The sequence below is a fragment of the Microtus oregoni genome, unplaced genomic scaffold (assembly GCF_018167655.1).
Source record: "Microtus oregoni isolate MIOR12 unplaced genomic scaffold, Mior012 000043F_ref0000047, whole genome shotgun sequence".
Lineage (NCBI taxonomy): Eukaryota > Metazoa > Chordata > Mammalia > Rodentia > Cricetidae > Microtus > Microtus oregoni.
Genome location: NW_024543210.1, coordinates 7,850,895 through 7,876,227, shown reverse-complemented (window position 1 = coordinate 7,876,227; position 25,333 = coordinate 7,850,895). Strand labels below are relative to the sequence as shown.

At 48.6% G+C, this 25,333-nt stretch overlaps 2 protein-coding genes across 2 annotated transcripts in view; both read left to right on the top strand.

Annotated features, from left to right (window-relative positions):
* Positions 1-3,142: 3,142 nt before the first annotated feature.
* Positions 3,143-25,333, top strand: part of Bdkrb2 (bradykinin receptor B2) — a 33,180-nt gene continuing 10,989 nt past the window's right edge. The window contains exon 1 of the mRNA XM_041633495.1: positions 3,143-3,375. The gene's annotated coding sequence lies outside the window, so the exon portion shown is untranslated. The remainder of the gene's footprint in view (positions 3,376-25,333) is intronic.
* LOC121434289 (60S ribosomal protein L23a-like) lies at positions 10,241-10,708 on the top strand. Its single transcript, XM_041633099.1, has 2 exons — positions 10,241-10,495; positions 10,550-10,708. Exons 1-2 carry the CDS (start codon positions 10,241-10,243, stop codon positions 10,706-10,708), a joined length of 414 nt encoding a protein of 137 aa, XP_041489033.1.

The window sequence follows — 25,333 nt, the reverse complement described above, 5'->3', positions numbered from 1 at the left end:
AACATGGAGTTCTGGACAAAAACACAGGACAGTTCTGGAAGTTTTGAGGACTCCTTCCTCACCCAGTGACACACAGAGAATGTTCTGGAACATTGAGGCAGAGAGGTGGATGGATACCTACAAATGTGTTGCTATTCTGCTTCATGGTCTGTTTTACTTGGTCTTTCCTTCACCCCAGTTAGGTTGGGTGGGAGGACTCTTCCCTTTTCCAATCCACTCTGTGGAGTGATACATGGCAGTAAAACGTTGAGCTTCCTGCCTGTGGGTTTCTTAACCCATCAAGAAAAAGTCCAGAGCTGATGCGGGACACACAGGAGTTGGGGGACACAAAAGCATATCAGAAGGAGTTTCCAAACAAGCTCCCAGAAAACAGGAGTTACCATCTGTCTAGGAGGCAGAGACCGTATCCAGAGCAAAGGCCCAAAGTTAAACGTGATCTTGCCACACTTGGGAAGTTGAGGGGACTTCATGGTGCCAAGGCACAGAAGGATGAAGGTGGCTGGAGAAACTATTAGAGAGAAGAGAGGGGCACAGGGGAACCTTTGAATGTTGTGTGAAGGGCCATGGCTAGGTGGGGAGGTGGGAAACTTCAGAGAAACATCTGGGCTCTTCCACTGCCCTCCCTGCATACAGTGGAGGGGCCCAAGGCTGGAGTCCTGCCAGGCTGAGACTCCCTCTGCAGCTCCCAAACAAACACACAGGGTGTTGAGGATGTCACAGGCAGTCACCGCAGGGAGCTTTCAGAGAGAGTTTAGCCTGATTTGCTAATATCAATAGCAAAGTGTAAAAGGCGAGCTAAGCTAGAGAGGAGTGGCTACCGCTTTCATAAGGAGTGCTTTGAAATGAATGACTCCGCAGCCTAAGGGCAGGGACTGGCTCCTCACTTCTGCCTGCCTACGTATGTGTGAGAGGAACAAGTGGGTAGATGGACCGGTGGATGTAGGAGAGAAAGGAGAGGGTGATGACAGAGGGAGAAGAGGAGGAAGGAAGAGGAAAAGAGGGAGGGAATAAGAGGAGGGAGAAGAGAAGGAAGGAAGAGAGAAACAGAGAGGAGAAAGGAGGAAGAGAAGAGACAGGGAGTGGTATGAAGACAGGGGCAGCCAGATGGAGGGACAGGTCCTTACTAGTATCAATAAACAGGGGTGTGGGTGCTGTATAAGATTTCTGGATTCGTTTGATAGCTGGACACTACATCACTTGCTAGATGGAAGGCACAATCTTGGTGACTTGATGCATCCAACAAGAGAAGGCTGCTCCCAATGCCATACTAGAGTTTGCCCCTAAGACAGAGTGACAGCAAGCCAGACCTGTAGAGTGGCATTTAGGTGGGGCTAGCTGAGTCTCACACTCCCTGGGGAATTATCTGAGTACTCTAGCGATACAGGACTCTATAGCTGTTGAGCATCTGGCCCCAAGTTGAGAAGGTGCTCCCCACCAGAGTGAGAACCCAGTGAGAGAGGTGCTCCCCACCAGAGTGAGAACCCAGTGAGAGGTGCTCCCCACCAGAGTGAGAACCCAGTGAGAGGTGCTCCCCACCAGAGTGAGAACCCAGTGAGAGCGGTCCTCCCCACCAGAGTGAGAACTCAGTGAGAGCGGTCCTCCCCACCAGAGTGAGAACCCAGTGAGAGAGGTGCTCCCCACCAGAGTGAGAACCCAGTGAGAGAGGTGCTCCCCACCAGAGTGAGAACCCAGTGAGAGAGGTGCTCCCCACCAGAGTGAGAACCCAGTGAGAGAGGTGCTCCCCACCAGAGTGAGAACCCAGTGAGAGATGTGCTCCCCACCAGAGTGAGAACCCAGTGAGAGCGGTGCTCCCCGCCAGAGTGAGAACCCAGTGAGAGGTGCTCCCCACCAGAGTGAGAACCCAGTGAGAGGTGCTCCCCACCAGAGTGAGAACCCAGTGAGAGAGGTGCTCCCCACCAGAGTGAGAACGGTTGTAATGTAAACTGAGCCAGCCACTCCAGACCCAGCAGCATCCAGCTGGGACTATAGAACAGAGACAAGATAGTGGGACTTTGGGGGATTTGTTCTTGGTTTTGAGTCTGGGTCTCACTACGCACAGACAGACCTCTAACCCCAAACCATACAGCCTCAACCCTGTGGGTCCCCAGGCTGACTTCTCTGCCTGATCTACAAAGTTTGTGGATGGATCCTTCCCTAGTGACCCTTCAGTGCTGTGCTGGGGATTGTTGTCTTCCCTGCAGGAGTGGGGAGGCACACAGCATATGCATGTAGGGTTAGCCAGCCAGAAGGTTCATTCACCTAGGTAAACCAGAGACCCAGGGCCACGGGAGCTCCCTGTGGTCAGACAGGACAGAGGTGCAGATGAGGCAATGGCATACTCTGGTCAGAAGAGCCTTGACTCAACTTCAATTAGTCCGAAGTCAAGCCAGGGCTAGTCCTCAGGCCAATCCATCCACCTCCCATCCCTATGGTGACATTTGACCCGCCCCCGCCCACGCAATGTATGAGCTTGACTGAGAGATATTCGGGGGGGGGGGTGTCAGTAGCTGGGGCTCTGTGTGGATTCCTAGAGCCTTAGGTTCACTCTTGGCTAGTCTCTGACCTCCCCAGCACCCTCCACTCCTCTGATCTGGACGGGAAAGCACTGCAGGTCTTTAGCAGATCTTCAAAGGGAATGAACATGACCAGAGAGCTAGGAGGTGGAGGAAGAAACTGCTTCTAAATTCCTCAGAGGAAATCAGTGTCTGGCAGGGGCCTACACACATCTGGCCCAAGGACTCGGCCAGCAGTGTGTCCCTTCTCTGAGACGTATCCCAGTTTCTGCCACAGCACTCTTGGGAGGTGTACATAGCAAAAACAGAACAAAACACTTTCAGAAGTCCCCTGGCCAATGGGTTACCTTCTAGTTACACCCTCTAGGGAAATGCCCACTGTTTGCACCTAAAACTCAGAAGCAAAACAACCAGCTCAGGAGACCCAGTAATGTTAAGCAGTGTTATGTTGAACACAGGCATTCACGTGCTCCTTCAGTAGCCGTTCTAGCCATAGGGAAAACATTTGCCACTCCAGGCTCCCTGTCAACAGTCTGCACAAATGGAAGGCTACCTGTGGCCATCCCAATTTCCCCCCCTGCAGTTGGGAGGGTCCATAAACATCACAGCCGAGAGCTGCTGCTGCTGCTGCTGCTCCCCAGAATGGGCTGGGAGCTTGAGCTGAGCTAGAGGTGGAGGGAGGAGTGCCCAGGAGAGTGATGACATCAGCGGCCAGCCCTTGAAAGATGAGCTGTTCTCCCGTGCCACTCCAGCTCAGCTCCTCAGAAGACTGAGTCGGTCTGTGGGGACGCACAAGACAGGCAGTCGCTGGACCTGGACCAAGGGACTCGCTGGAACACAGACACCGCTTGCTCCAGAAAAGGTGAGTGTCCAGCAGGAGCTAGTCCACGGAGAGTCCAAATGTCCCAGCACAGCGAGGTCCTGGTCAGAGGCTGGGACAAGTCCCAGGCTCCCGGAGGTTCTATGGTCCTGAGGAGTGGGAGGAAGGCTCCCTTCCTCTCCTAGGTCTGACAAATAGCTGGAGGAAGGGTTACAATTACTTAGACAGGAAGATTTTCCCTGTCGGTTCCAGTTTATCTCCCCCCGACCCTAAGCCGCCGCGAGTGGCCAGTGATTTGAGTTTTATAGGCTCCAGGTGGACATCGTGGACTAAAGCAGGAATTCCACAGCACAGTGCGAGGCAGCTGTGGGACAGATGTCATGAGAATAGCTCTTCGCTCACTGGGCCACTGAGGGTCCCTTGAGAGTCTCTGTAATGTCTGATTCTTGCTTTCTCTGTCTGTAAGGTGGGCTCGACTGCTCCTTGGAGCCGAGGTTAAGACAGCAAAGAGACTTTGTCTCCATGCGCTGATGTGCCCCATCTGTGTCAGTGGTGGCGGCTTTAGTCCGCAAAGGCTTTGTGTCACTCCCGTCCCGGTCCTTCTTCAAGGTGGTGGCCATGAGTGAGCTTGGTGTGTTATCTTGGGTTCGAATCCCAGCTCTGCTTCCATGTCCCATGGGTCACATTGTTGGTGAAGGTTTTGTATTACAGGGCCAGGGCCCCAGAGAAGACTTCGTGACTCCTTTTAATGCAGAGACAGAAATCTGGTCCTCCTGGGACATGTTACACGTGTGGTTTGTGACTCCCATTGCTGAGCTGGAAGTCGGTAGCCTGTGTGGGGTGGCCACGGTGATGTTCATGGGTTAGGCAGGTTAGAATGTGCCTTCCTGAGTCACAAGCTGCCGGTGGCTCTCTCAAGCAGTGCACAGGAAGCAGGAGCTCTGGCTGGGTGTGGGTGTGGTGCCGTTACAGCCACAACTCTGGCTCTTCTGTGTCCGAGAAGGGCTTGTCGGGGAACTGATGCCCCTACTGTGCCCCAACAGCAGTGAGGGTAATGGGGCACACACACACAATTGTGAGTATCAGGAACTTAGAGTTTGCTCTTTTCCTCCGCTTGCTGGAGAAAATATTAAAAGTGGAAAAGCACATGTGCTTGCCTGGCAGGGAACCCTAGGAACTCAAGCCACTTTTACTCTGAATGTCTATACTACAGCTTGATGCGTTTAAAAAGGCATCTGTAACCGCGCTCTTCAAGGCCCCCTGCACCGATGGGGAAACCGAATCTGGAGGAGACAACAACCTCACCAATGTCTTGTGTACATCGCCCAGGGAATCCCATAACTATGGGATTCAGGCTCTGTCACCTTTAAATAAGGGAAAGCTAGAATGATGAACTGAGCCAGTGTGAGGGGACTGCTTTACAGGGAACCCATCAGACGCCGAGCAAAGGGGACCAAGCCCAGAATAGCTGGACCGTATGACCTCTGCTAGACAGTGACTGGCTTGACAGACATTTTAGGGTGTCTGAGAGTGACATTGGGGCTGCCCCTCTCTGCTGTGCAGATGTGGCCAACAAGGGACCGGAGTCCTGTAGACCTGCCAAGAAGCCTGGGATTCCAGAATGAAGATGGGAACTGCCCCTCTGTATCTATCTGCTCATGGGCTATATAGTTCTCCGCTTGAGAACTGCCCTACGTGGTTACTGTTTGCTGAGCACATGAGAGGTTGGACGAATAAATGAATATACAGAGGTCGCAGAGAAGGCCCTGAGAGCATATAGCTGTTGCTAAGTCAAAGGAGCTGGTTTGGAAAGGCGACACTGTGAGCACCTCCCTGTGACATTCTGGAGAAAGATAAACTATAGGGACAGCAGGGGCTAGACGGGAGCCCTTTGTATTTTCCCCTTAAGTGATCTATGCATCTAAGGCTGTTGGGTGGTGGTGGTGCAGGCCTTTAATTCCAATACTTGGGAAGCAGAGGCAGGAGGATCTCAGAGAGTTTGAGGTCAACCTGGTCAACAGAGCAAGTTCCAGGATAGCCACGGCTATACGGAGAAACCCTCTCTTAAACAAACAAAGGCCAAAGGTCATCAGTAAAGGGATCCAGATCCACTCACACCTGAGTCCCCAAGTGACCACTTCTAACGTGCTCATTGGTTCATGAATCCCCAGCTCATAAGCAACTGTCTTACTATGCATGTTGCTTGGATCAGAGAGCCGGCCATTGCCGTGACCTGGTCCATCTCAGGAGGGCTATAAGTCTAGCAATCCCTTCCTCAGGCAGAGGTAACCAGCTTCTCCAAAGCCAGGACTCTATTTACTATTGTGAGGATTACACTGATCAGCTCTCCTTGGCCTCTGTAGATGGAATGTCCACAGTCCTTCATCTGCCCTCTGTGAAAGGGGTTGAATAGCAAGCTTCCCTGGTTTCCTGGGGCGCCTACACCCAAAACACACACCCAGTGCTGCATTCCAGAGTACACTGAAGAATCCATCTTTCTCTGATTCCATCACCAAGGTGGCGGCTCTGAGACTCTGGAGGCCAGAAAACTGTGGAATCCCGTAACCCCCCATTGTCAGAGGCCAGAGTGAGGTGACACAAACAAGACCTGGGGGCCAAATCTCAACTGTGTCACTTACTGAGGGAGACTTTCTCAGTCTCTGCTTGCTTGCCTGTGATGTGGACAATGGTCCCTATTTCAGGGGAGTCCTGCAAAGCCCCTTAGAGCACAGGTTAGATGGATACCTCTGAGTATAAGACCCTTCTCCCTCTTCCTTCTCCTCCCCTCCCCACCCTCCCCAAACCTCCCCTTCCCTCCTCTCTTCTCTCCTCTCATCCTCTCCCCTCTCCTCTTCATTCCTCCCTTCTTCTGAAGCTAAGCTAGAATTGAATCCCTCCTTTCTTTACCACATGGCCTAGAGCAAGCGATTTAGCTCTCTCTGCTATAAACAGTAATTAAATTAGAAACTATCTTAAAACTCAAATCAGAACCCCCCTGAGAGTGTGCTGCGTGAAGGGACAGCCCTACTGTCCCACAGCAGTGCCACTGGGAGGCTGGTCACAAAGAAGGTGAGGGGAAGACACAGGTTGTAACACCGCCAAAGCACAGCCCGTGGGCAGTGGCTTCTGTTCAACACAGTGGATTGTCTAGTGCTACTTGAGTGTGAGGTTCCCCATGCACCAAAAATGTCAGCCTGAGAGACACATGTTCATTGCTCTGGTTTGATTATTATAGAATGCATGCGATCAGTCACTGCAATGTATTCATAAAGAAACACTTATATCTTGATTTTAAAAAACTGAGGGTCAGGGATGTGCCTAAGAGCACTTGCCTGGTATGGGTGAAGTCCTGGATTCCTCTTCTAGTGCCTGGAAAACTGAGCAGTCAGTTTTTTGTCAACTTTGTTCAAGCCATAGTTATCTGGAAAGAGGGAATCAATTAAGGAAATGCGTCCAAGAGACTGGCATGTAGGTATGCCATTTTGTTAAGGCATTTTGTTAATTAATTAACAAGAGCGTTTTGTTAATTAATAGTTGGTGTGGAAGGGACAGCCCACTGTGATTGGTGTCCTCCCTGGGCAAATGGTCCTGGGTTGTATAATAAGAAAGCAAACTGAGCAAGCCAGGAGGAGCAAGCCAGTCGGCAGCTTTCCTCCAGGGTCCCTGTTTCAGTTCTTGCCTCCAAGTTCCTACCTTGAGTTCCTGCCTTGGAACTGTGTTCCTCTATGGACTGTGCTCCAGGATATGTAAGCCAAATAAACCCTTCCCTCCCCAGGCTGCTTTTGGTCATGATCTTTCTCACAGCAACAGAAAGCAAACAAGACAGATTGGTTGTTCCGCTGATGCATGCAGAAGTGAGGACAGTGGACCTGGGAGTGTCTATGTGTTTATGTGTGTCCTTACACATGGACATGGGCATCTCCCATGAAAGCCAGGCATCCGAAAAGAGAAGGGATCGGATGCCAAGAGACAGCCTAAAGGGGAAACCTGGATATTGTGTTACCTTTTATTAATATCGAATCCATGCACAATAATTACAAGACAGAAGGAGGACTCTGGGTTGTGTCACCAGCTGCTCTAATGATCCCACTAGGGAACAAGCTCTATGCTTCAGAGTCATAGCCTCATTCCCAAATGGCCAAGGGGAACTCTAAGCCATAGCTCTTCCAGCTCCCACACCATTCCAGAAAGAACAAGCATGATCTTCACCTTCAGTTCTTACCTAGTCACGTACCCAGAGAAGACCACGCCCATAGGGCCAAACCACCCCAATACAATTTGCTGTCTGATCGAATACTCATAACATTTCCCCCTGTTAGTCTAAAATAAAAAGGAAGATTCTAATCCTTATATAAAACTATGTACAATAAGAACTATAAACCAGGTGGTGGTGGCACACACCTTTAATCCCAGCACTAGGGAGGCAGAAGCAAGCAGATCTCTGTGAGTTCATGGCCAGCCTGGTCTACTGAGTGAGTTCCAGGACAGGTTCTAAAGTTATCTACAGAGAAACCCTGTCTTGAAAAACCAAAAAAAAAAAAAAACAACCAACAAAAAAGAACCATATCAAGTAAGAACTATATCTTAGATGTCCAGACTGTAGGTAAAAGGCAATCTTTATAGAGATTGCTTTAATAGTGGCCCTTTCTTAAAGACTCTAAGTTTGTACCTTATATGTCCTAAGCTAAGATTCATGAGGATTATAACTGTAACTATGTAGTCGTCAACCCCATCAAAGACCTGAGGAAAAATATAATACCCATGTAAGCAGGAAGTTCAGACAAGCGATTTCCAAAATTGCAAGAAGATGACAGAACATCTGGCTGCCTGGACAGTCACCCAAGATTTTTCTGTGATGTTGGGGCTTCCAACCTTGGCTTATAGACCTAGAATATCTGACAGACCATTTTCAGAAGCAGGAAACTTTGAAGGACTGTCCTATTCTGCCTCAGCAATGTTTGGCAGTTACTTGTCCTTGTGTCCTGTTTGTCTGGATTGGACATAATGCTTACTGTCAACAATCAAGGCAAGAGCAGGTTTTTTTGCCCAATAGATCAATTTTGCCAAGAAGAAAACAAAGTCCACATAAAGAGTCTTAAGTGCACATAATCCTCTCAGGAGTAGATCAGTGCTGCCAGGAGCAGTCGTATCTCACCTCAAAAGAATTCTAAGTTATTAAAACATGTAAATGCCATATTCTGTGGGTCTTGGAGTGTTTGAAGATGACGTATCTTTGTGGTATATATCTCTGCACACTTAGAAAACCTAATGAACATGATTATAAGTTTGACAAACATGGATGGCCATTAACCTGCAATTCTTACTAACCAAATAGCTTAAAGACTAAAGCTTCACATTATAAAAATATACAATCTATAAATAAATCTACAGTATAAGGAAAATGACCTTAAAACTGTGACAATATATAAAAATTTCTTAACCAGAGGTAGAAATGTATAGTGCAATTTGACAAGAATAACCTTAATTTGGATCAATATACAAAATATCCTAAACAAAAGTAGAAACATATATACAGTATGACAAAATAATTTTAAATTTGTATCAATATACAAGAATCCATACCAATGCAAATTATCTAAAGCTGATAGCTGCTTTCTTAGTTTGCAAGTAGATAAAATAATCTATCTTATTATCCTATCATATCTATCCCCTTTATTTTTATTCCAAATGAGATCCCTGAGTCTAACCTCTATTGTTCCACCCCAACCCTACAACAATTTATTACTAACTCCCAACAGATGAACATTATCCATAATCCTGAGAAAAACCAAAATCATTCACACCACCTATTTGGAAAGGGGGTGTCATGTTCTTAGAATTACTTCCTGCTGTCTAGCTGATGACAGCATCTCTCTAGGACCCTATAAAAACTAAAACAATTGTTAAGTCTTAGGAGGACTAGCTGCACCGTTAGCAACCAGTCTCTGAGTAACAGCTAAAGCTTATTTAAAGTCTTGGCTAGTGTGGTGCATGAGGCTGGACCATCTCAACTAACCACCTTGGAACTGTCCTGAGCAGTTTGTAGCCCAAAGTCAGTCTTGGAGTGGTGTTTATTGGCTTAATGGCATCATTATGATCCAGGTACAATCGTTGTTGTGGGGTCCCATCATCTTTTTGGAGACATCAGAGATGGCTGTTAGGGGAATTTATTGTTCACTGTGGAAAACCTAAAACGTAAACTTAATATCGAAACAGAAAGTTTAAGTTTTAAGATAGTATTATATCTAAAGAAAGGTTCTAAAGAGTCAAAATCAATATGAAGGGAAATTAATTTATAGCAATAGTCCGTAGCTAGCTCAGTTGATAGAATATGCAACTCTTATTCTCAGAGTCATGGGTTCGAGCCCCACATTGGAAGCCAGGTAATGCAGGAAACCTGGGGACTGTGCTACCTTTTATTAATATCAAATCTGCGCACAATGATTACAAAACAGAAGGAGGACTCTGGATCACATCCCCAGCTGCTCCGCCCATCCTGCTAGGGACCAGCTCTCCACTGCTGCATCATAATCCCAGTCCCAAAGGACCAAGGGGCACTCGAAGCCACAGCTCTGCCAGCTCCTACATCGTTCCAAAGAAAGCGAGTGCGACTCTCAACTTCAGTCCTTATCTGGTCACAGGCCCAAAAAAGACCACATGCATTGGGCCAAGCCACCCCAGGACAATTTACTGTTACATCGAATTCCCATAACAGCCTGCTGGCCTTCATAGAGGAGAAAGCAGGGCTAGATCATAGCAGGACAGAGACTGAGAGTCATTGTGCTTTCTCTGCACCCTCTGAAGCTCTCATGGCCATTCAGGTCTCTTTGCATAAATCTGAATAAAAACTTAAATCTTAGAAGCAAAACAGTCAGGAATAGAAACAAGAAAACAGCTTTTCATCAAGATGGCGCCGAAAGCGAAGAAGGAAGCTCCTGCCCCTCCCAAAGCTGAAGCTAAAGCGAAGGCCTTGAAAGCCAAGAAGGCAGTGCTGAAAGGCGTCCACAGCCACAAAAAGAAGAAGATCCACACATCACCCACCTTTCGGTGGCCCAAGACCCTGCGGCTACGAAGGCAGCCTAAATACCCCCGGAAGAGCGCGCCCAGGAGGAACAAGCTTGGCCACTATGCCATCATCAAATTCCCCCTGACCACCGAGTCAGCCATGAAGAAGATAGAAGACAACAACACACTTGTGTTCATTGTGGACGTCAAGGTCAACAAGCACCAGATCAAACAGGCTGTGAAGAAACTCTATGATATCGATGTGGCCAAAGTCAACACCCTCATAAGGCCCGACGGAGAGAAGGCGTATGTTCGGTTGGCTCCTAATTATGATGCTCTGGATGTTGCCAACAAGATTGGAATCATCTAAACTGAGCCCAGCCGGCTAATTCTAAATATACACTTTTTCACCATAAAAAAAAAAGAAAAAGAAACAAGAAGACAAGCTTCATGTGGCTGACACCTGAAATCCCAGCACTCAGAAAGCTGAGGCAGGAGGATTGCCACAAGTATGGGGCCATCCTGGGTGACCTTGTGAGTTCTAGACCAGCAACCTAGGTTTACTTATATCTCATTAGGTCTAACAAGTTCTGAAAATGTGGAGTGGGAAAATCACACACCTATCTATGCCTGTATCCAGCATAAGGGCAATGAGGTTAGGGGTGAGGCTTGAGGGTGGCAGAACAAACCAGCTTTGAGTCTTCAGAGTCTGTGTAACGAAATATATTTAGTGGTGCTTGGCTCTGTGTTGAGTCCTGGAACTGAGGAGAAGGGGTTGAAACTACTTCTATTAAAAGTAGACTCGGATGTTTGGGGGTCCTTGAAACAGCCTCTGCTCACACAGACTCAAATCTCAAGCAGGGATTTGTTTTCCTGGGGAGTGGGGGGGGGAGAAACTTCTTCATTAAGAATTCTAGTCAAATAGGAAGTTCATTCCATTAAACAATTTAAGAACAGGGACAATATTATAGAAAAGTTATTGTGATCGGTAGAGCCTTCCGATTAAAGTCCAAACCATGGCCCTGAAGTTGGTTGAAGCTTGACTGTGATGCCTAATAAATGTTTGGAATGGTTGCTCAGAAAAGATAAACAGCTTGTAACTGCCGGGGACCAAAATCTCACGTCATTTCAACCAAAGCTGAAAATGGAATGTGACGGCGGGAAGGGGGTGAGGAGGGCGCTAAAGGTCTTCCTCTTGTTCTTCTCACGTGTGGTTGTGTGTGCACCTGCATCACACACGTGTGGAGTATGCATGTGTGTGTTCTGACACCCTCACCATACAAGCACCTTTGAAGGGCAGAAGTCAAACCTTGGGCATCTTCTTCCATTACTCTCTCTGTTTTGAGACAGAGTTCTCCCTGAACCTGGAGCTTGCCAATCGGTAGACTGGCTGGCCAGCGAGCCCCAGAGAGCCTCCTGTCTCCACCTCTCCAGCACTTGCATTACAAGGACATACGTGTGTGTGTGTGTGTGTGTGTGTGTGTGTGTGTGTGTGTGTGCATGCGTGTGTGCATGCGTGTGTGCATGCGTGAAGGCCAACCCTTTGCTCTTCACCATAGTTTTTGAGGCAGATTCTCTCACCGAACCTGGAGTTCCCCGTTTCAGCTGGACCAGTTGGCCTTCCACTCTGAAATGACAGATGTGTGCCTTTGTGTCCGGCTCTCACGGCTCTTGAGGATCCGAATTCAGGTCTTCATGGATGTGTGACAAGCATTTTTTTTTTTTTTTGTGGTTTTTCGAGACAGGGTTTCTCTGTGGTTTTGGAGCCTGTCCTGGAACTAGCTCTTGTAGACAAGCATTTTAACCACTAAGCCATCTCTGCAGCCTCAATTTTTATCATAGCTGGGAGAGTATCATTATTTCTCTACTCTTGGTATTAATCGACAGATAGGGATTCTCACGTTTATCAGTGATCTAAAGACAGCCATGGCACCGTGGCACACATGGGTTGATGTGCAGAAACCAACTGTGTGTTCTGCCAGACCTGCCAGAAAATCTCACAGGTGCTGATAGATGTCTCGTGTATGAAGCTCTGACAGGCCGTGTCGTCAGCCTGTTCTATGGAAATTCACACCTGATATAAAATCTGCACATCACAAACCACCCGGAAATTCTAGAAAGTACTCCGAAAACTCATTCCAAGAGTTGCAGATATTGGAGAAGTGATCGACTCTATGATAACACTCCTTATCAATCTTAGGGGACAAAGTCAAGGTCACATCAGAGGAGAATTCACACCTTCAGAAGGTCACTAAGCCACAAGGGTACAAACAAATGCATTCATTCAAATTCACTTTTGGGGTAGCTATAGCTAAGCTGGGCTTTAGTGGCACAGGTTCATAGTCCCAGTTTTCATGTGGCTGAAGCAGGAGGATTACAAGTTCAAGATCAACCAGTCTGGGCAACGTACCAGGACATTCCTACCTCAAAATAAAAAAAAAAATAAAAGTTGATCAGGACTGTAGCTTTGTAGGAGAGTACTTGCCTCACACATTGAATCCCCAGAAGCAGAGATCAAAATCAGATAAAGAATAATAGCCAGAAACATAGAGAGAGGAAAATAATGGCACAAAAAATCAAGAAAAACTAACTGCAAAGAAGAAAAATTTTGATATCAAAAAGCTATTGAAGGAGAACCCAAGAGCTGGCTCTTTCCCTTGTTGGTCTGTGTTGATAGGAGGACCACTGTTGGACCTATAGAGTCGTGTGTGAGACTCCCTGACGTTGTGCCCTGGATTTGAGAAGCTAGTATTCCTTCCTCTTTTTATTTTTAATTTAGTAGATTAAGAAAAAAATCCAAGTTGTTAAGTCCTATCTGTTCTGGACTCCCACAGATCAAAGGCTTCTCCTCACAGAAACCAGGGCCCAATGAGAGATTTTGTGTAGGCTTCAAATTTAAGGCCCGTACCTTATGGAGCAGAGACTAGGCTTAAATAGGGGAAGGGCATGGTGTGGGCTGGAAATGGCCAGGTAAATCGCCTGGTGGAAGTATGTGTAAGTCCTATCCTGGCCCCAGGAGACCCTTGCCCCCTCCCCAAAGCTGTCTCTGCTACTCCTTCTGATAAATCTATTCTAAGGTGACGTGCAGCCACATGACAGCTGACAGGATAATCTGCAAAGGGGACACAGTGGCTGAAGCAGCCTTTGAACCTGACGTGGCTCTTGTGACACCTGGCCTCCCCAGACAGGCACAGGTATGGGTGTAGGAAGCGGTAAGGCTACTGGAGTCTCGGGGAAAGGAGAGAGTGCAGAACTCTGAGCCCATGCTAGGCCCTTCTCCACAGTGAGAAATCCCAGAGTCACCTAGACCTGGAGCACCTTGCCTGTTCTCTCCCTCTGGGCCCTAGAACTCCCCCCCCCCAAAGCACTAGACATGTGTTCAGGGCAGAGATAATCATCAGCCCAGAGACTTTCCTCACAAGTGGTCCAGCGAATTCTTTCCCGGGGTCCCTTTGGGCCTATGACTAAGAGAATAGAAGTAAAGCCATCTAGGCCTCTGGCTGCCCAGAACCTCCCTTGGATCAGGGAGAAAGGGATGGCATCTGTAAAGTCCGAGTCAAGTAAGGGAGCCAGCACTGGTGAGTGACGGATGGATACGCCAGGTCCCCACAGCACCCACGCCCCTCACACCAACAGTAAAGCTCCTTGCCCCACAGGTGGGAACACAGGCTCAGAAAGCTGAGCACAGCACAGGCAAGTGGCAGGGCTGAGATTTGAATGCCAGATAGCATCACTCCATCATGCCAGTCTGTCCTCAGTACGTGCCCCTGGGGTACCAGATAGCATCACTCCATCATGCCAGTCTGCACTCAGTACATGCCCCTGGGGTACCAGATAGCATTACTCCACCATGCCAGTCAGTCCTCAGTACATGCCCCTGGGGTACCAGAGTCTGGGTGGCTTAGGGGATAGTGAGAGGAAGTTCCCTCACACATGGACTATGATGAGTTCCAAATCTCCCAATTCCCCAGCAGCTAAGAAAAGAATGGAAACTGACCCCATACACACACACACACACACACACACACACACAGAGAGAGAGAGAGAGGGGGGGGGGGCTGTGAGAATCACCGAAAGGACAGCATTCTTGCCAGGCTCTGAATGCATTTTTGAAATTGCAAAGAGAAAGAAGAGAAAGAGGGTAGGTCAGCATCAGATTGGAAGCTGGGAGTAGGGGCTCACTGGGTGCTTCAGGCTCTCTCTGTTCTTTGTAGAGATTCTCAAGCTGCAGGAAGAATAGGCTGTCCCAGAGGGAATACATCAGACTCCTGTAGAAGAGAGGAATACAGGAGAGAAATGGAATACAGGAGAGAGATGGGCTGTGGTTCTGGACTCATACAGTTTCTGCCACTCTTACAAAGAACCTGAGGCAGGTAACTTTGCAAATAAAGGGGGTTTATCGCCAGATGTGGTGGGATACATCTGGAATCCCAGCACTAGGGAGGTTGAGGCAGGAAAGAGAGAGATGGTCAAAGGAAAAAACAGGAGAGAAAAAGAGGAGTTTTCTTTGGCTCACTTATAGCTTGTTTTGCTTAAAGTTGACCCTTGAAGCCCCTCCCCTTGTCTATCACATTATGGAGAATGACAAGGGCAGATGTCTCCAGGGATTTAAAAGCTTTCCTGCCAGGTCCTACCTCTTAAAGGTTCCTTGCCACCTTTCACCACCTCCCAACACTGTCACCTTGGGGACCAAGTCTCCAACATTGGAACTCTTGGGGGACAGACTCAGACCACATCCAGGCACAGCAGTTGAGGAATGGTCCTCCGTGAATGAAGGTGATGGGGAGGCATGCTCCAAGGGCTCACTGTTGTGAAAATGCCACTCCAAAATGGTACGGCTCATGAGAACACAGTGGAAGGACCTCCATCTCCTGGGGTTTCGTTGCACTGTCATGGCAGAATCAAGGATGTAGGTTGGACCGTGTGATCAAAACAGGCCTTTGTGGCACGGTAGGGAGCTTGAGAATCCTAGAGTTGCGTCTGAGGACCCTCCCAGGTTAGCAGAACCCACTGATTCACCTACGCAGAATGGTAGTTAGGCAACCAGAGAATCGTGGGAGAAACAGTTTACATTTCACGTTAAACAAAAATAAAACTGTGAGCTAATTTGCCAGCTCCTACTATAAGCAAGGCCTGGTCAGTTGTCTTTCTTATACAAACTAACTATAATTCACTCTCTATTTTGTTTTTTACAAGGAGAAAACGTACGGCTTGTTATTGCAAAAGTGCTAGGTGCGTGTGTGGTCGGGGTGCACTGGCCTGTGCGTGCCTGGGTGGCAGTCAGAAGTCAATGTCAGTGTCTTCCTTTATTGTTCCCCACTTTATTTCCGAGACATCCTCCTTACTGAATCTGTAACCCAACCTTCAGCTAGACTGAGCTACCAGCTGGCTCCCCCGGGAGCCGCCTTTCTCTGCCCTTCCCCAGCATTAAAGTTACAGGCATACAATGTTGTACCCAGCTTTATTGTGGTTACTAAAGATCTGAGGCCTCTCCCCAGCCCTATAGATGGTCTTCATTTTAAAAGCACACTTAGGCCCCTCTACAAAGAATTAAGAAAAGCAGCAAAGCAAACGGCGATCCTGGGGCTAAAGACATCCGTGCCAGCCTTCAGCAGCACACCCTCCAGAACATAAAATCTGTGTTGTGGATACAATCCGTGCCCAGAATTTTACAATGCTGACAAGACTTCAGAGGTGGCATCTCACTTTGGCAAGCCCTGAGAAGCATCCTCGGGCAGTCATTGCACATGCGTAGAATACCACCTAGCCAGCGTCAGGCTGTCCCTAAGGCCCTCTCTTAAACGAGGATGAGCATGTCTCTGCATGAAGCACTTCCTGTCCTTTGATTTTTTTGTAGAAACAGAACACAAAAATGAAAGGGCCTTTTTTTGTTTTAAATGTTTGCAATTTGTTCGCTAAATTATGCCACAATTAAACTTTCTGGGGGCAAGGTTGGAAGCCATTAGTCTACCCTCTCCTCCTGCCTCATCCTTATTCAGAAAAGATGTTGAAGCTGCCACCTATTACTGCCTTCTCTGGTCTGTGACATGCCATGTGAAGACCGGGCTATTTTTACATTGTCTTGGTTCTGAAGGTCTCTGCAGGAGTGGGCAATCAGGAGTGGATCCTTGCAGATGGGCAGCTGGTGCCTTAGTAGGAACAAACTCCCATTAATGGCCATCCAGAAAACTGATTGAGCCCCTGCTAACAGCCTGCCCCACTCACCCATAATGGTACTTAGAGACTAAACAGTAAGTGGGGAAACAAAACTGTGACCTAGCTTCCCCAGGGCAGGCTTTGGAGTAAGGATGGGTCCCAGCAGGTCAAATTGGCAATGAGCTGGGCAGGGAATCTGGGAGGGTTTATTTCTGGCCCCAGAATGTGAAGCACTGGAGAAGTCAGCAAGCCAATGCATGTCAGAAGCGCTGCTCAATCCCAGCTCAGACCTGGGGATTTTTCCACCCATATTGTGGCATTGTGTCGGCACACATGCAGGGTCAGGTCCTGGTTGAGGCTTCTCAGCCCTGGAGCAGGTCACAGGTTCCCTCCAAGTCCCCTCCAGCTAGCTTAAAGCTACAAACCAGGCTTGCCTGCTGTAGGCTGGGGATGGGGTGTTTATGTAACAGATGTTGGTGACAAGGTGGCCTGATGGGTAGGTGGCTCAGATGGTAAAATGCTGTAGGAAATCCCACAGCCAGTAGAATTTAAGCTACCGGCCCACTTGGGCGTGGCCTCTTAAACTATATATGCCCATGTAAAACACACGTCCTCTCTCTCTTCTGGCTGCTGGATAAGGTTCCTGTTCCCCGTTCGTGCAGAGGACTGTGATGCGTGAGTCTATCCCTAAATAAATAACCCTTTATTATACTCAATTCTGAGCTAGTGTGGGATTTCCTTTTAGCATCCATCCTCAATAAAGTACTTGCTGCTCAACCATGGGACCCTGATTTCGAGCCCAAGAACCTACTTTAATAAAATCCAGGTGTCAGCTAGAGAGGTGGCTCGTCGGTTAAAAACCCTGACTACTCCTCCAGAGCATATAGATTCGGTTCCCAGCGCCCAATTCTGGCCTCCACAGGCTCTGCGTGTACATGGTGGTACACAGACATACGTGGAGTCCAAACACCCACGCAAATAAATAACTAAAAGTCTAAAAGAAAAGCTCCATGGGACTCACTTGTCATCCAGCCCTGGAGAAGAAGGGACAGGTGTGTCCTTGGTGCTAGCTAGTTAGCCTGCTAAGATTAAAGATCAGTGGGGGACCGTCCCAGAAAAGAAGGTAGATGTTATCTAAGGAAAACAACTGGTTATCCTCTGGTCCATACAGAGAGACAGACAGACAGACAGAGACAGAGCACATAACTATAAGGATAGAATTATGGTTATGAAGTAGCAAGTTAAATAATTTTATGGTTGGGGTCATCACAACATAAGGAACTGTACTAAAGGGTCACACGCAGCGTTAAGAAGGTTGAGAACCACCGACTTAAGAGAACATTTTGAGAAATGGGGCACACTTAAAGACTGTGGGGTAATGGGGGAACTCCAATCAAAACATTCCAGGGGCTATGGTTGTGACCTGCACTTGCGTTGAAGTAGGTGGATGCTGCCGTGTGTGCTCAGTTGTACAAGGTTGGTGGGCATGTGGCGGAACCAAGGGAGCCATTTCTAGGAAGGATTCTGGAAAGCCTGGTACCCACTTCACAGCGAAGAGAATTCTTGGTGGTGGTTGTATCAGTCAGGGTTCTGTAGAGTGATGGAACTTACAGCATGAAAATGTATATAAAGAGGGTTTATTAGAATGACTTACAAACTAGTCCAGTGAATCCAGCTGCCTGTGGAGAGAAAGTCCAAGAACCTGGCAGTTTCTCAGTGCACGAGGCTGGATTTCTTGGCTGGCCTGTAGTGTTATGCTGGAATTCTGGAGAAGTAGGCTCTAAAGACAGTGAAGGGATGGATGTGCTAGCAAGGTGAGGGCAAGCAGAGAAAGGGCAAAGCTTCCTTCTTCCTTGTCCTTATATAGGCTTCCAGCAGAAACTGTGGCCCAGATAACACTTCCCTCCTCAAGGTCCAGATTAAGGTGTGTGTCTTCTTACCTTAGGCAGAAATCCCTCACTGCTGTGCCTCCATTCCAGATGTAGCCATATATAGTGGACAGCCAAGAGCAGCCATCATAGCCAGGTGGTGGTGGCACACACCTTTGATCCCAGCCCTTGGGAAGCAGAGGTAAGATCTCTGTGAGTTCGAGGCCAGCCTGGACAGCCAAGGCTGTTACATAGAGAAATCCTGTCTCAGAAAAAAAGAAAAAGAAAAAGAAAAAAGAACAGCCATTAGAGTGGTATTGAAGGAGACACAGAAGATCAGAATCTGAGGGACTACTTTGAAAACTATGACAAGATTGAAATTATAGTAGTTATGGAAGTCAGGCAGAGTGGGAAAGGGAGGACTGACTTGCTTTTGTAACTGTTGAGATCACGACACAGTCGATAAAACTGTTGTTCAGAATACCACAGTGCCAATGGGCATAACTGTGAAGTGAGATGGGCCCTTGATTTTCTTTCTTTCCTTTTGGTCATGGAAGAAACTTTGGTGGAAAAGGAAGCTCTGGTGGTGAAGGTGGTGGCAGCAGAGGTAGTTATGGAGGTGGGGACGGTGGCTATAATGGATTTGAAGGTGATGGTGGCAACTCTGGTGTAGTCATGGTTACAGCAGTAGAGGAGGTTATGGTGGCAGTGGACCAGGATATGGAAACCAACGTGGTGGATATGGTGGTGAAGGAAGAGGCTATGGTGGCCCCAATGAAGGGGGAGATGTGGGTGGAGGTGACTGTGATGAGGGAAATTATAGCAAACAACAACAATCAACGATGCTGGGGCAGTGCCTATGGTGCTGGCTACGGATCTGTGGTGGATACGGTAACAGAAGGCAGAGTGGAAACAGCAGAAACAATTATAGCTCTTAGCGGGAGAGCGAGGAGTTTCCAGGAAAGCTGCAGGTTACTCTGCACAGTAGTCTCAGGAGGAACTGTCTGCCACAGAAGGGGTGACGAGCCACTGTCAGAAACGTCACTGCAGCCTAAACAGGAATCCCTTCTCGGGCTGTCATAGCCACAGCTGGTAAAGGCGTAGCCACTGATTCATGCAATACAGTGTCAATCAGGTGTGCACTCCTGAGGTCTTTTGTCTCTTGTGACCTTTTCTTTTTCTTTTCCTTACGTCAGGTATATTGCCCTGTAAATTGTGGAACTAGGAATAAAAAAAAAAAAAAAAGAAAAAAGAAGAAATTTTTAACTTTTTTTTTTTTTTCAAAAAAAGGGTACATTTCCTTCTATTTGCAGACCGATTGTAAGACAGATCCGTAGCAGGCCCAGACTGAGATAGGGACAAAGTAAATGATAGTTGCTCAGGATGTGCTTGCTATAGGAGAGGCGGGGCTCCAGGCTGTGAGCCGGAAACCGTTGCAGTGTAGGGTCAGTCACGATGTGTCCTATCTGGTCTGTCTACGACATATCAGTTCAAAGTTTCCACAGCCTGGGTTCCATCCCATTCTGCCTGGGTTTAAACCTCTTCTCTTCTCTGCTACCCGTGCTTCAGTTTACCCGTCTGTAAAACAGGGCTGACGGGAATCATGCTTACATGCAGAGGCTTAGCTGTCATGTGCTCGGAAACATGGAAAGAAAATATATGACCATCCGTGGCCCTGGGTTACATTTTTACCAGAACTTACAGCATCCTGTTCAAAGAAGTAAGCCATTTTACCAAGAAGTGGAGTCATTTGCCCCAGGTTGCACCGACAGAATCGAGACACGCCTACTCTGTTGCTCCACAGCCGGACCTGATGAGAAAGAGCTTCCAGGACTGGGTTTTCCCAGTCTTCTCTGCATCTCTCTGGACCCCCGGCTCTGCTGCACTCAGAATCCGGCTCCCCTCCCACACCTTCCTGGAAAAATTGGCCAAGCCCAGAGCGCTGGAATTCTGAAGGGTGACTCCCTCTTTTGAGGGGCTCCTCTTCCAGCAGACAGAGGTCATGTGACTAAGGGGATACTCCACCTTTGGCAGGACTTTGAGCAGGTCTGATTGGGTCCTCGGAGGGTGGGGAGAACCAGACAGGGAACCAGGGAGCCAGCATCTCTGTGCCATGCCCAGTGAAGGGAGCTGATTAAGACGGACTCGAGAAAAAAGGTGTGCTTCTGAAGCTCAGTGAGCAGATCCCATGGCCTCTGCTTGCATGTTTCTCAGACGGAGAGCTCACTGCTACCTCTCCCTCATCCCCGGGACATCTCCAGAGTCACCTGTAACCTGTGTCACCTACTGACAAAAAGAGGGTCCACAGTCACCAGACATTTACCCAGAGACACACCTGGTCTCCAGGACTCAACATTAGGCCAACCTCCTCCAGTTTTTGGCTCTAATGTCCCAGACAGACAAGGATTGTCTGATGGCAGAGAAATCAGGGAAGGTTTCTCAAAAGAGGTAACCCTCAGATGAGGCTTCTATGGCAAACGCAACAAGAACAGACATTTGGATGGAGAAAGATTACCCCCAAGGAGGGAAAGCGCTAAGCCCCGTCATAGCCAAAGGCACGTCATGGGGAAGCTCTTGACCCTGGATATCATAGTATATTGTATAAAGAAGGGACAAAACTTCGGCTCTTCCTGCCCCAAACTCACTGGGATCTTCCCCTCCGTGTTTACCCAAACTGGTTTCATGACATGGGATTGTTTTGTCTGCGGCTGGCTCAGGTTCTCTGCTCGGTCTGCCTGCTTCCCGCATGTTTGGAAACCTAGCTGGGTGGCAAGCTGTCATAGCGCACACTTGGCAGTGGTGAGAAAGCTCAGGTAGTGGTCACTCTGGAAGAGTCGGGGTGGGGTGGGGGCGTCATCCTCTTTCAAGGGCTCTAGACTATGAATGCTATCACAGGCCCTCTCTCGGGACGGCTGAGGAAGCTGTAGAGTCACGGTTACCCGTTAGGACCCACGTGCTCCCTACCTTGTCTGCCACCCAAGGGAATTGTGCTGCAGGAACTTGTGTTCCTGTCTGGACGTGCATGCAGCCTTCCTCTCTACTGTGGTTTTTGGTTTTGTTCTCTGGAAAAGATTTATATCGCCTGTGACCGTGATTATTTCAATGCTCAGGACAGGAAACCTGGGTCGCTCAGGGGCGTGGGAAGACTATGTCTGTACCCGTTACCTTCACCAAAGGCATGTGCTCCTAACATCCCATGCGTGTCCACCACAGAATGGGGTGAGGCGGGCACTAACTCTGGTTTTTACTGACACTGGGCACACACATCTTGGCCTTCCACCTCAGTATGGGGCAGCCATGAGATAATAAAAAGAATGAGGGGCTGGGATTTCAAGGTCTCAGGTTCAAGGTGAAGCTCAGCTGACTGGGTGTCTCCTGGGAGAATACTTTCCGCCTCTGGGCCTCAAGTTCTCTTCTGAAAAGCCTCTTGGGAACCCTTTCCACTCAAATACTTCAGGACTTCAGCAAGCTTGGGCCTTCCATTACCAGGACACCAGAAAGAACGTTCTCAGAGGGGCTGCACCCTGGCCCAGTCCCAGAGCGCCCCCTCTGGCTGCTCCAGTTTTAGACAGGTAGTCTTGGTTCCAGTTCCAGGCTGAAGTGTCCAGGTTAGTGGGGGACGTGAGGGGAGCTCCGTTTCCTCTCCTGATAGAAAGAAGGTACAGGGAAGCCTGGGCATTTTCTCCTTTGGCGCCAGGGCTCACACCTCTAATAAAGCCTGCTGTTAGCAGGAAGAAAATGCCGTCTGCTTGGAGCAGTTAAAGTGCGTCTTGCAATTGTTAGCAGTTCCACAACCTCCCCAAGGGGATGACATTAGTATCCCAGCCTAGCAGCTACAGAAACTGAAGCTGCTTATCCAAGATTATCTACAGCTGATGAGTGTTGGAGCTGGCCTTGGATTGGCCATGAGTCTCAGTGATGAAGTCCCTGGGACAGCTCTGGGTACCTGGCCCTGTTCAGTCATATTCCTGAGCATACACAACAGTGACAGACAGGTTCATAATAAAACTGGGCATTCTCCCAGAGCATACCTAGATAGTGCTCAGCCTTCATTGGAACATGCATGCGTACACACACTCACACACACACACACACTATGTACATAGACACACTATGTACACATTTACACAACACTATTTATGCATACATACACACACAACACCTATATTCACTTACACACATATAATGCACAGGCACTCACACATGCAGTGGCCGCTCTTATTGTCTTCCCTGTCAAACTCTGTTCAAGCCCCATTTAAAAAATAGGTAGCAAGACAGAGACAAGGACAAGAACCTTGGCTTGTTCTGTGGCAAGAACCTCTTATTATCAAGTCCTCAGAGAGGTAAGATATCTTCAGGGACAGGCTGGGGGCATCTATTCTTTTCTGCACTGAAGGTCCCCTGAAGTCCCCATCAGAGCCTGAGGCTTAGCAGATAGAGGGGCAGAGAGGCCCTGGACATGCAGATCATCTTCTCTATGGAGAAACAAGGTACAACTTCCCTGGTAGACAGATAGGCTGTGAGCTCACCCATCTTCCCACTCTTCCTTGGGATGTGACCTGCACTAGGAGATTGGGTGGGAGCCTCTCTAGGGCTAGAGGAAGGTTTCGTTTTCAGACTTGCTCAGACCTGGGTTTGAGGCCTGCCCCTGGTTGGGTGTGAGTTTGGGCTACTTGGAGTGGTTTCTGTGCCTCTGCATTTTTGTCGGGGAAAGGATGTCTCAGCCTCCAGGAGTGAGGATATAACGGAGATGCACGGTTGTTGGCCTTTGCCTCTGTTCTGCAAAGATATTTGTTTCTGAGCCAAGGAAAAGCGCATCACCTGCCCGCTGTCTGTCAACTAGCCAGCACCGACAGAGTACCTGCCATGGGTCAGGCACTTGGCAGAAGCAGCAAGAAGAACCACACAGCAATTAGAATAAATGGCTAAGGCAGGAGAGAGAGAGAGACCGCAGTACTCAAACATTCTTATGTTGAAATCTTGGACCTGAACTGATGCTGCCATCCCTGATTGTGTTTCTTCATCTTCTGTGAAACCGGGATCTGCTCTAACTATCCTCCTTCTTGTGAAATCAAGTCTACTCAGAGGATCCGAGGCCGGGCTTACCCAACACTTCAACCCTTCCACATGTCATCTACACACGTGTTGCATCTCATCCATCGGTATCCTGAGATACATGTGGCACAAAATCCATACGGTGGACATGCCTAATGGATGCCTTCCCTGTGGAAAGTCAGGGCTTACAGATTTTAACTGCTACAGGAAGTCACCACCATAAGATATAGGTCAGCTTTAGGGGACATAACAGGAAGCAGTGTCCCAGTTAGATTGTCCCACAGGGGTGACCATGGCAAAGTACTTGAAGAAAGAAGAAAACCCCGTGGGATGTAGGGGCAGCAGGAGTGTGGGTAGCAGGAGTGTGAACAGCTGGTGTGTAAGCAGCTGGAGTGTGAACAGCTGGAGTGTGGGCAGCTGGAGTGTGGGCAGCTGGAGTGTGCGCCGCAGGCATAGGCGCGTGACTTCGGGCAGAGCTAGGAGCATAGGAAATGCCTGGGAGCCAGGACTGAATTAAGAGGCTGGAACAGTACAGATCACATGTAACACAAGGGGACTGGAGCAGAGGAATAGCTTCAAATGCAGTGCGTGTGTTTCAAGACATCACCATGAGACCTGTGGAGTAAGTAGGATGGGGGCAAACCCTGCGAGGGCTGACGGTGTAGATGGGATTTTCATTTTAAGGGGCAAGCGTGCTGGGACTGCATTGTAAATCTATCCAAACTGTGAAGTTCTGTGTCGGGAAGGAAAACGACATTCTAAATGGGATCACCTAGCCACAGTGAGCAAGAAAAGACAAAGAATTGCAACAGCCCTCTGAGGTCTGAAGCAAGCGCTCCGGCAAGCTCACCTTGCCCCACCCTCACCACACCCCCTCCCTGCAGCAAGGGGTTCTCTTCTCAAGACTCCCTCTGTCCATTAGTAATATTTCCGGAACATTCTAAAACCAGAAAATGTCCAGACGCTAGAAGGGCCCACATGCTCAAGTCTAGTGTTGGATCTAGTTTTCTGAGCTGACTCTAGGAGTTCTGAAAATGGAGAGCCCACTGTCTACCTCCCACCCCCATCCCTGCAGGCAGCTCCCCACTGTCTATCCCCCACCCTACCCATGCAGGCAGCTCCCCACTGTCTATCCCCATCCCTGCAGGCTGCTCCCCACTGTCCACCCTCATCGCCAGCCCTGAAGGCAACTGCTGCCTTCTTTCTTTAAGGGAAAGGGTTCCCTGGAAACCCATGGTCAGGGCTGCACTTCACTGCTGGGGCTGATGCAGGCTATGAGGTACCTCCCCTCCCCCTCCCCAATCCCATCTATGCCTTGGCTGAAGGTTTACCTAGGGATGGTCTATAAACAGCATCCTGACATGCAAAGCAGGCATTAGGGGAAACTCTTATCCTGGGAAGGGTCAGGAAGGGACTCAGGAGACCCGATTCTTCCTAAATCTGGCCTGGATGGTGTGTGGGGGGAGGGGGTTCCTTACTGGCTGCTGATGTTTAAGAGGTCGACATGGCAGGCAGACAGTGGGAAGAGCAATGAGACAGACACCTGCCCTGAGAATAAACAGATGGAGGGGTCACACAGGTGCAGTTTGCACACAGATAGTGATGCACACACCTGTGCACATACAGTTTTTGTTGAGATGCTGAATGAAGTATATATGTCCCACAGAACACAGACAGAAGACAGTCTCAAAGGTTCCCCAAGATCAACAGGCTAGGTGTCTCCTTCCGAACCTGTGAAATCAGCGTCCATCCTGATATAAAATCAGGGCCAAAAACCTGAGTTGTGAGCAGGAGAGGTAGATGGAAGGGCCCTGCCCTAAATACACACACACACACACACACACACACACACACACACACACACACAATGACTGCAGCAGGGCGCCCCCTGGTGGTACTGGGAAGGCAGACCACTG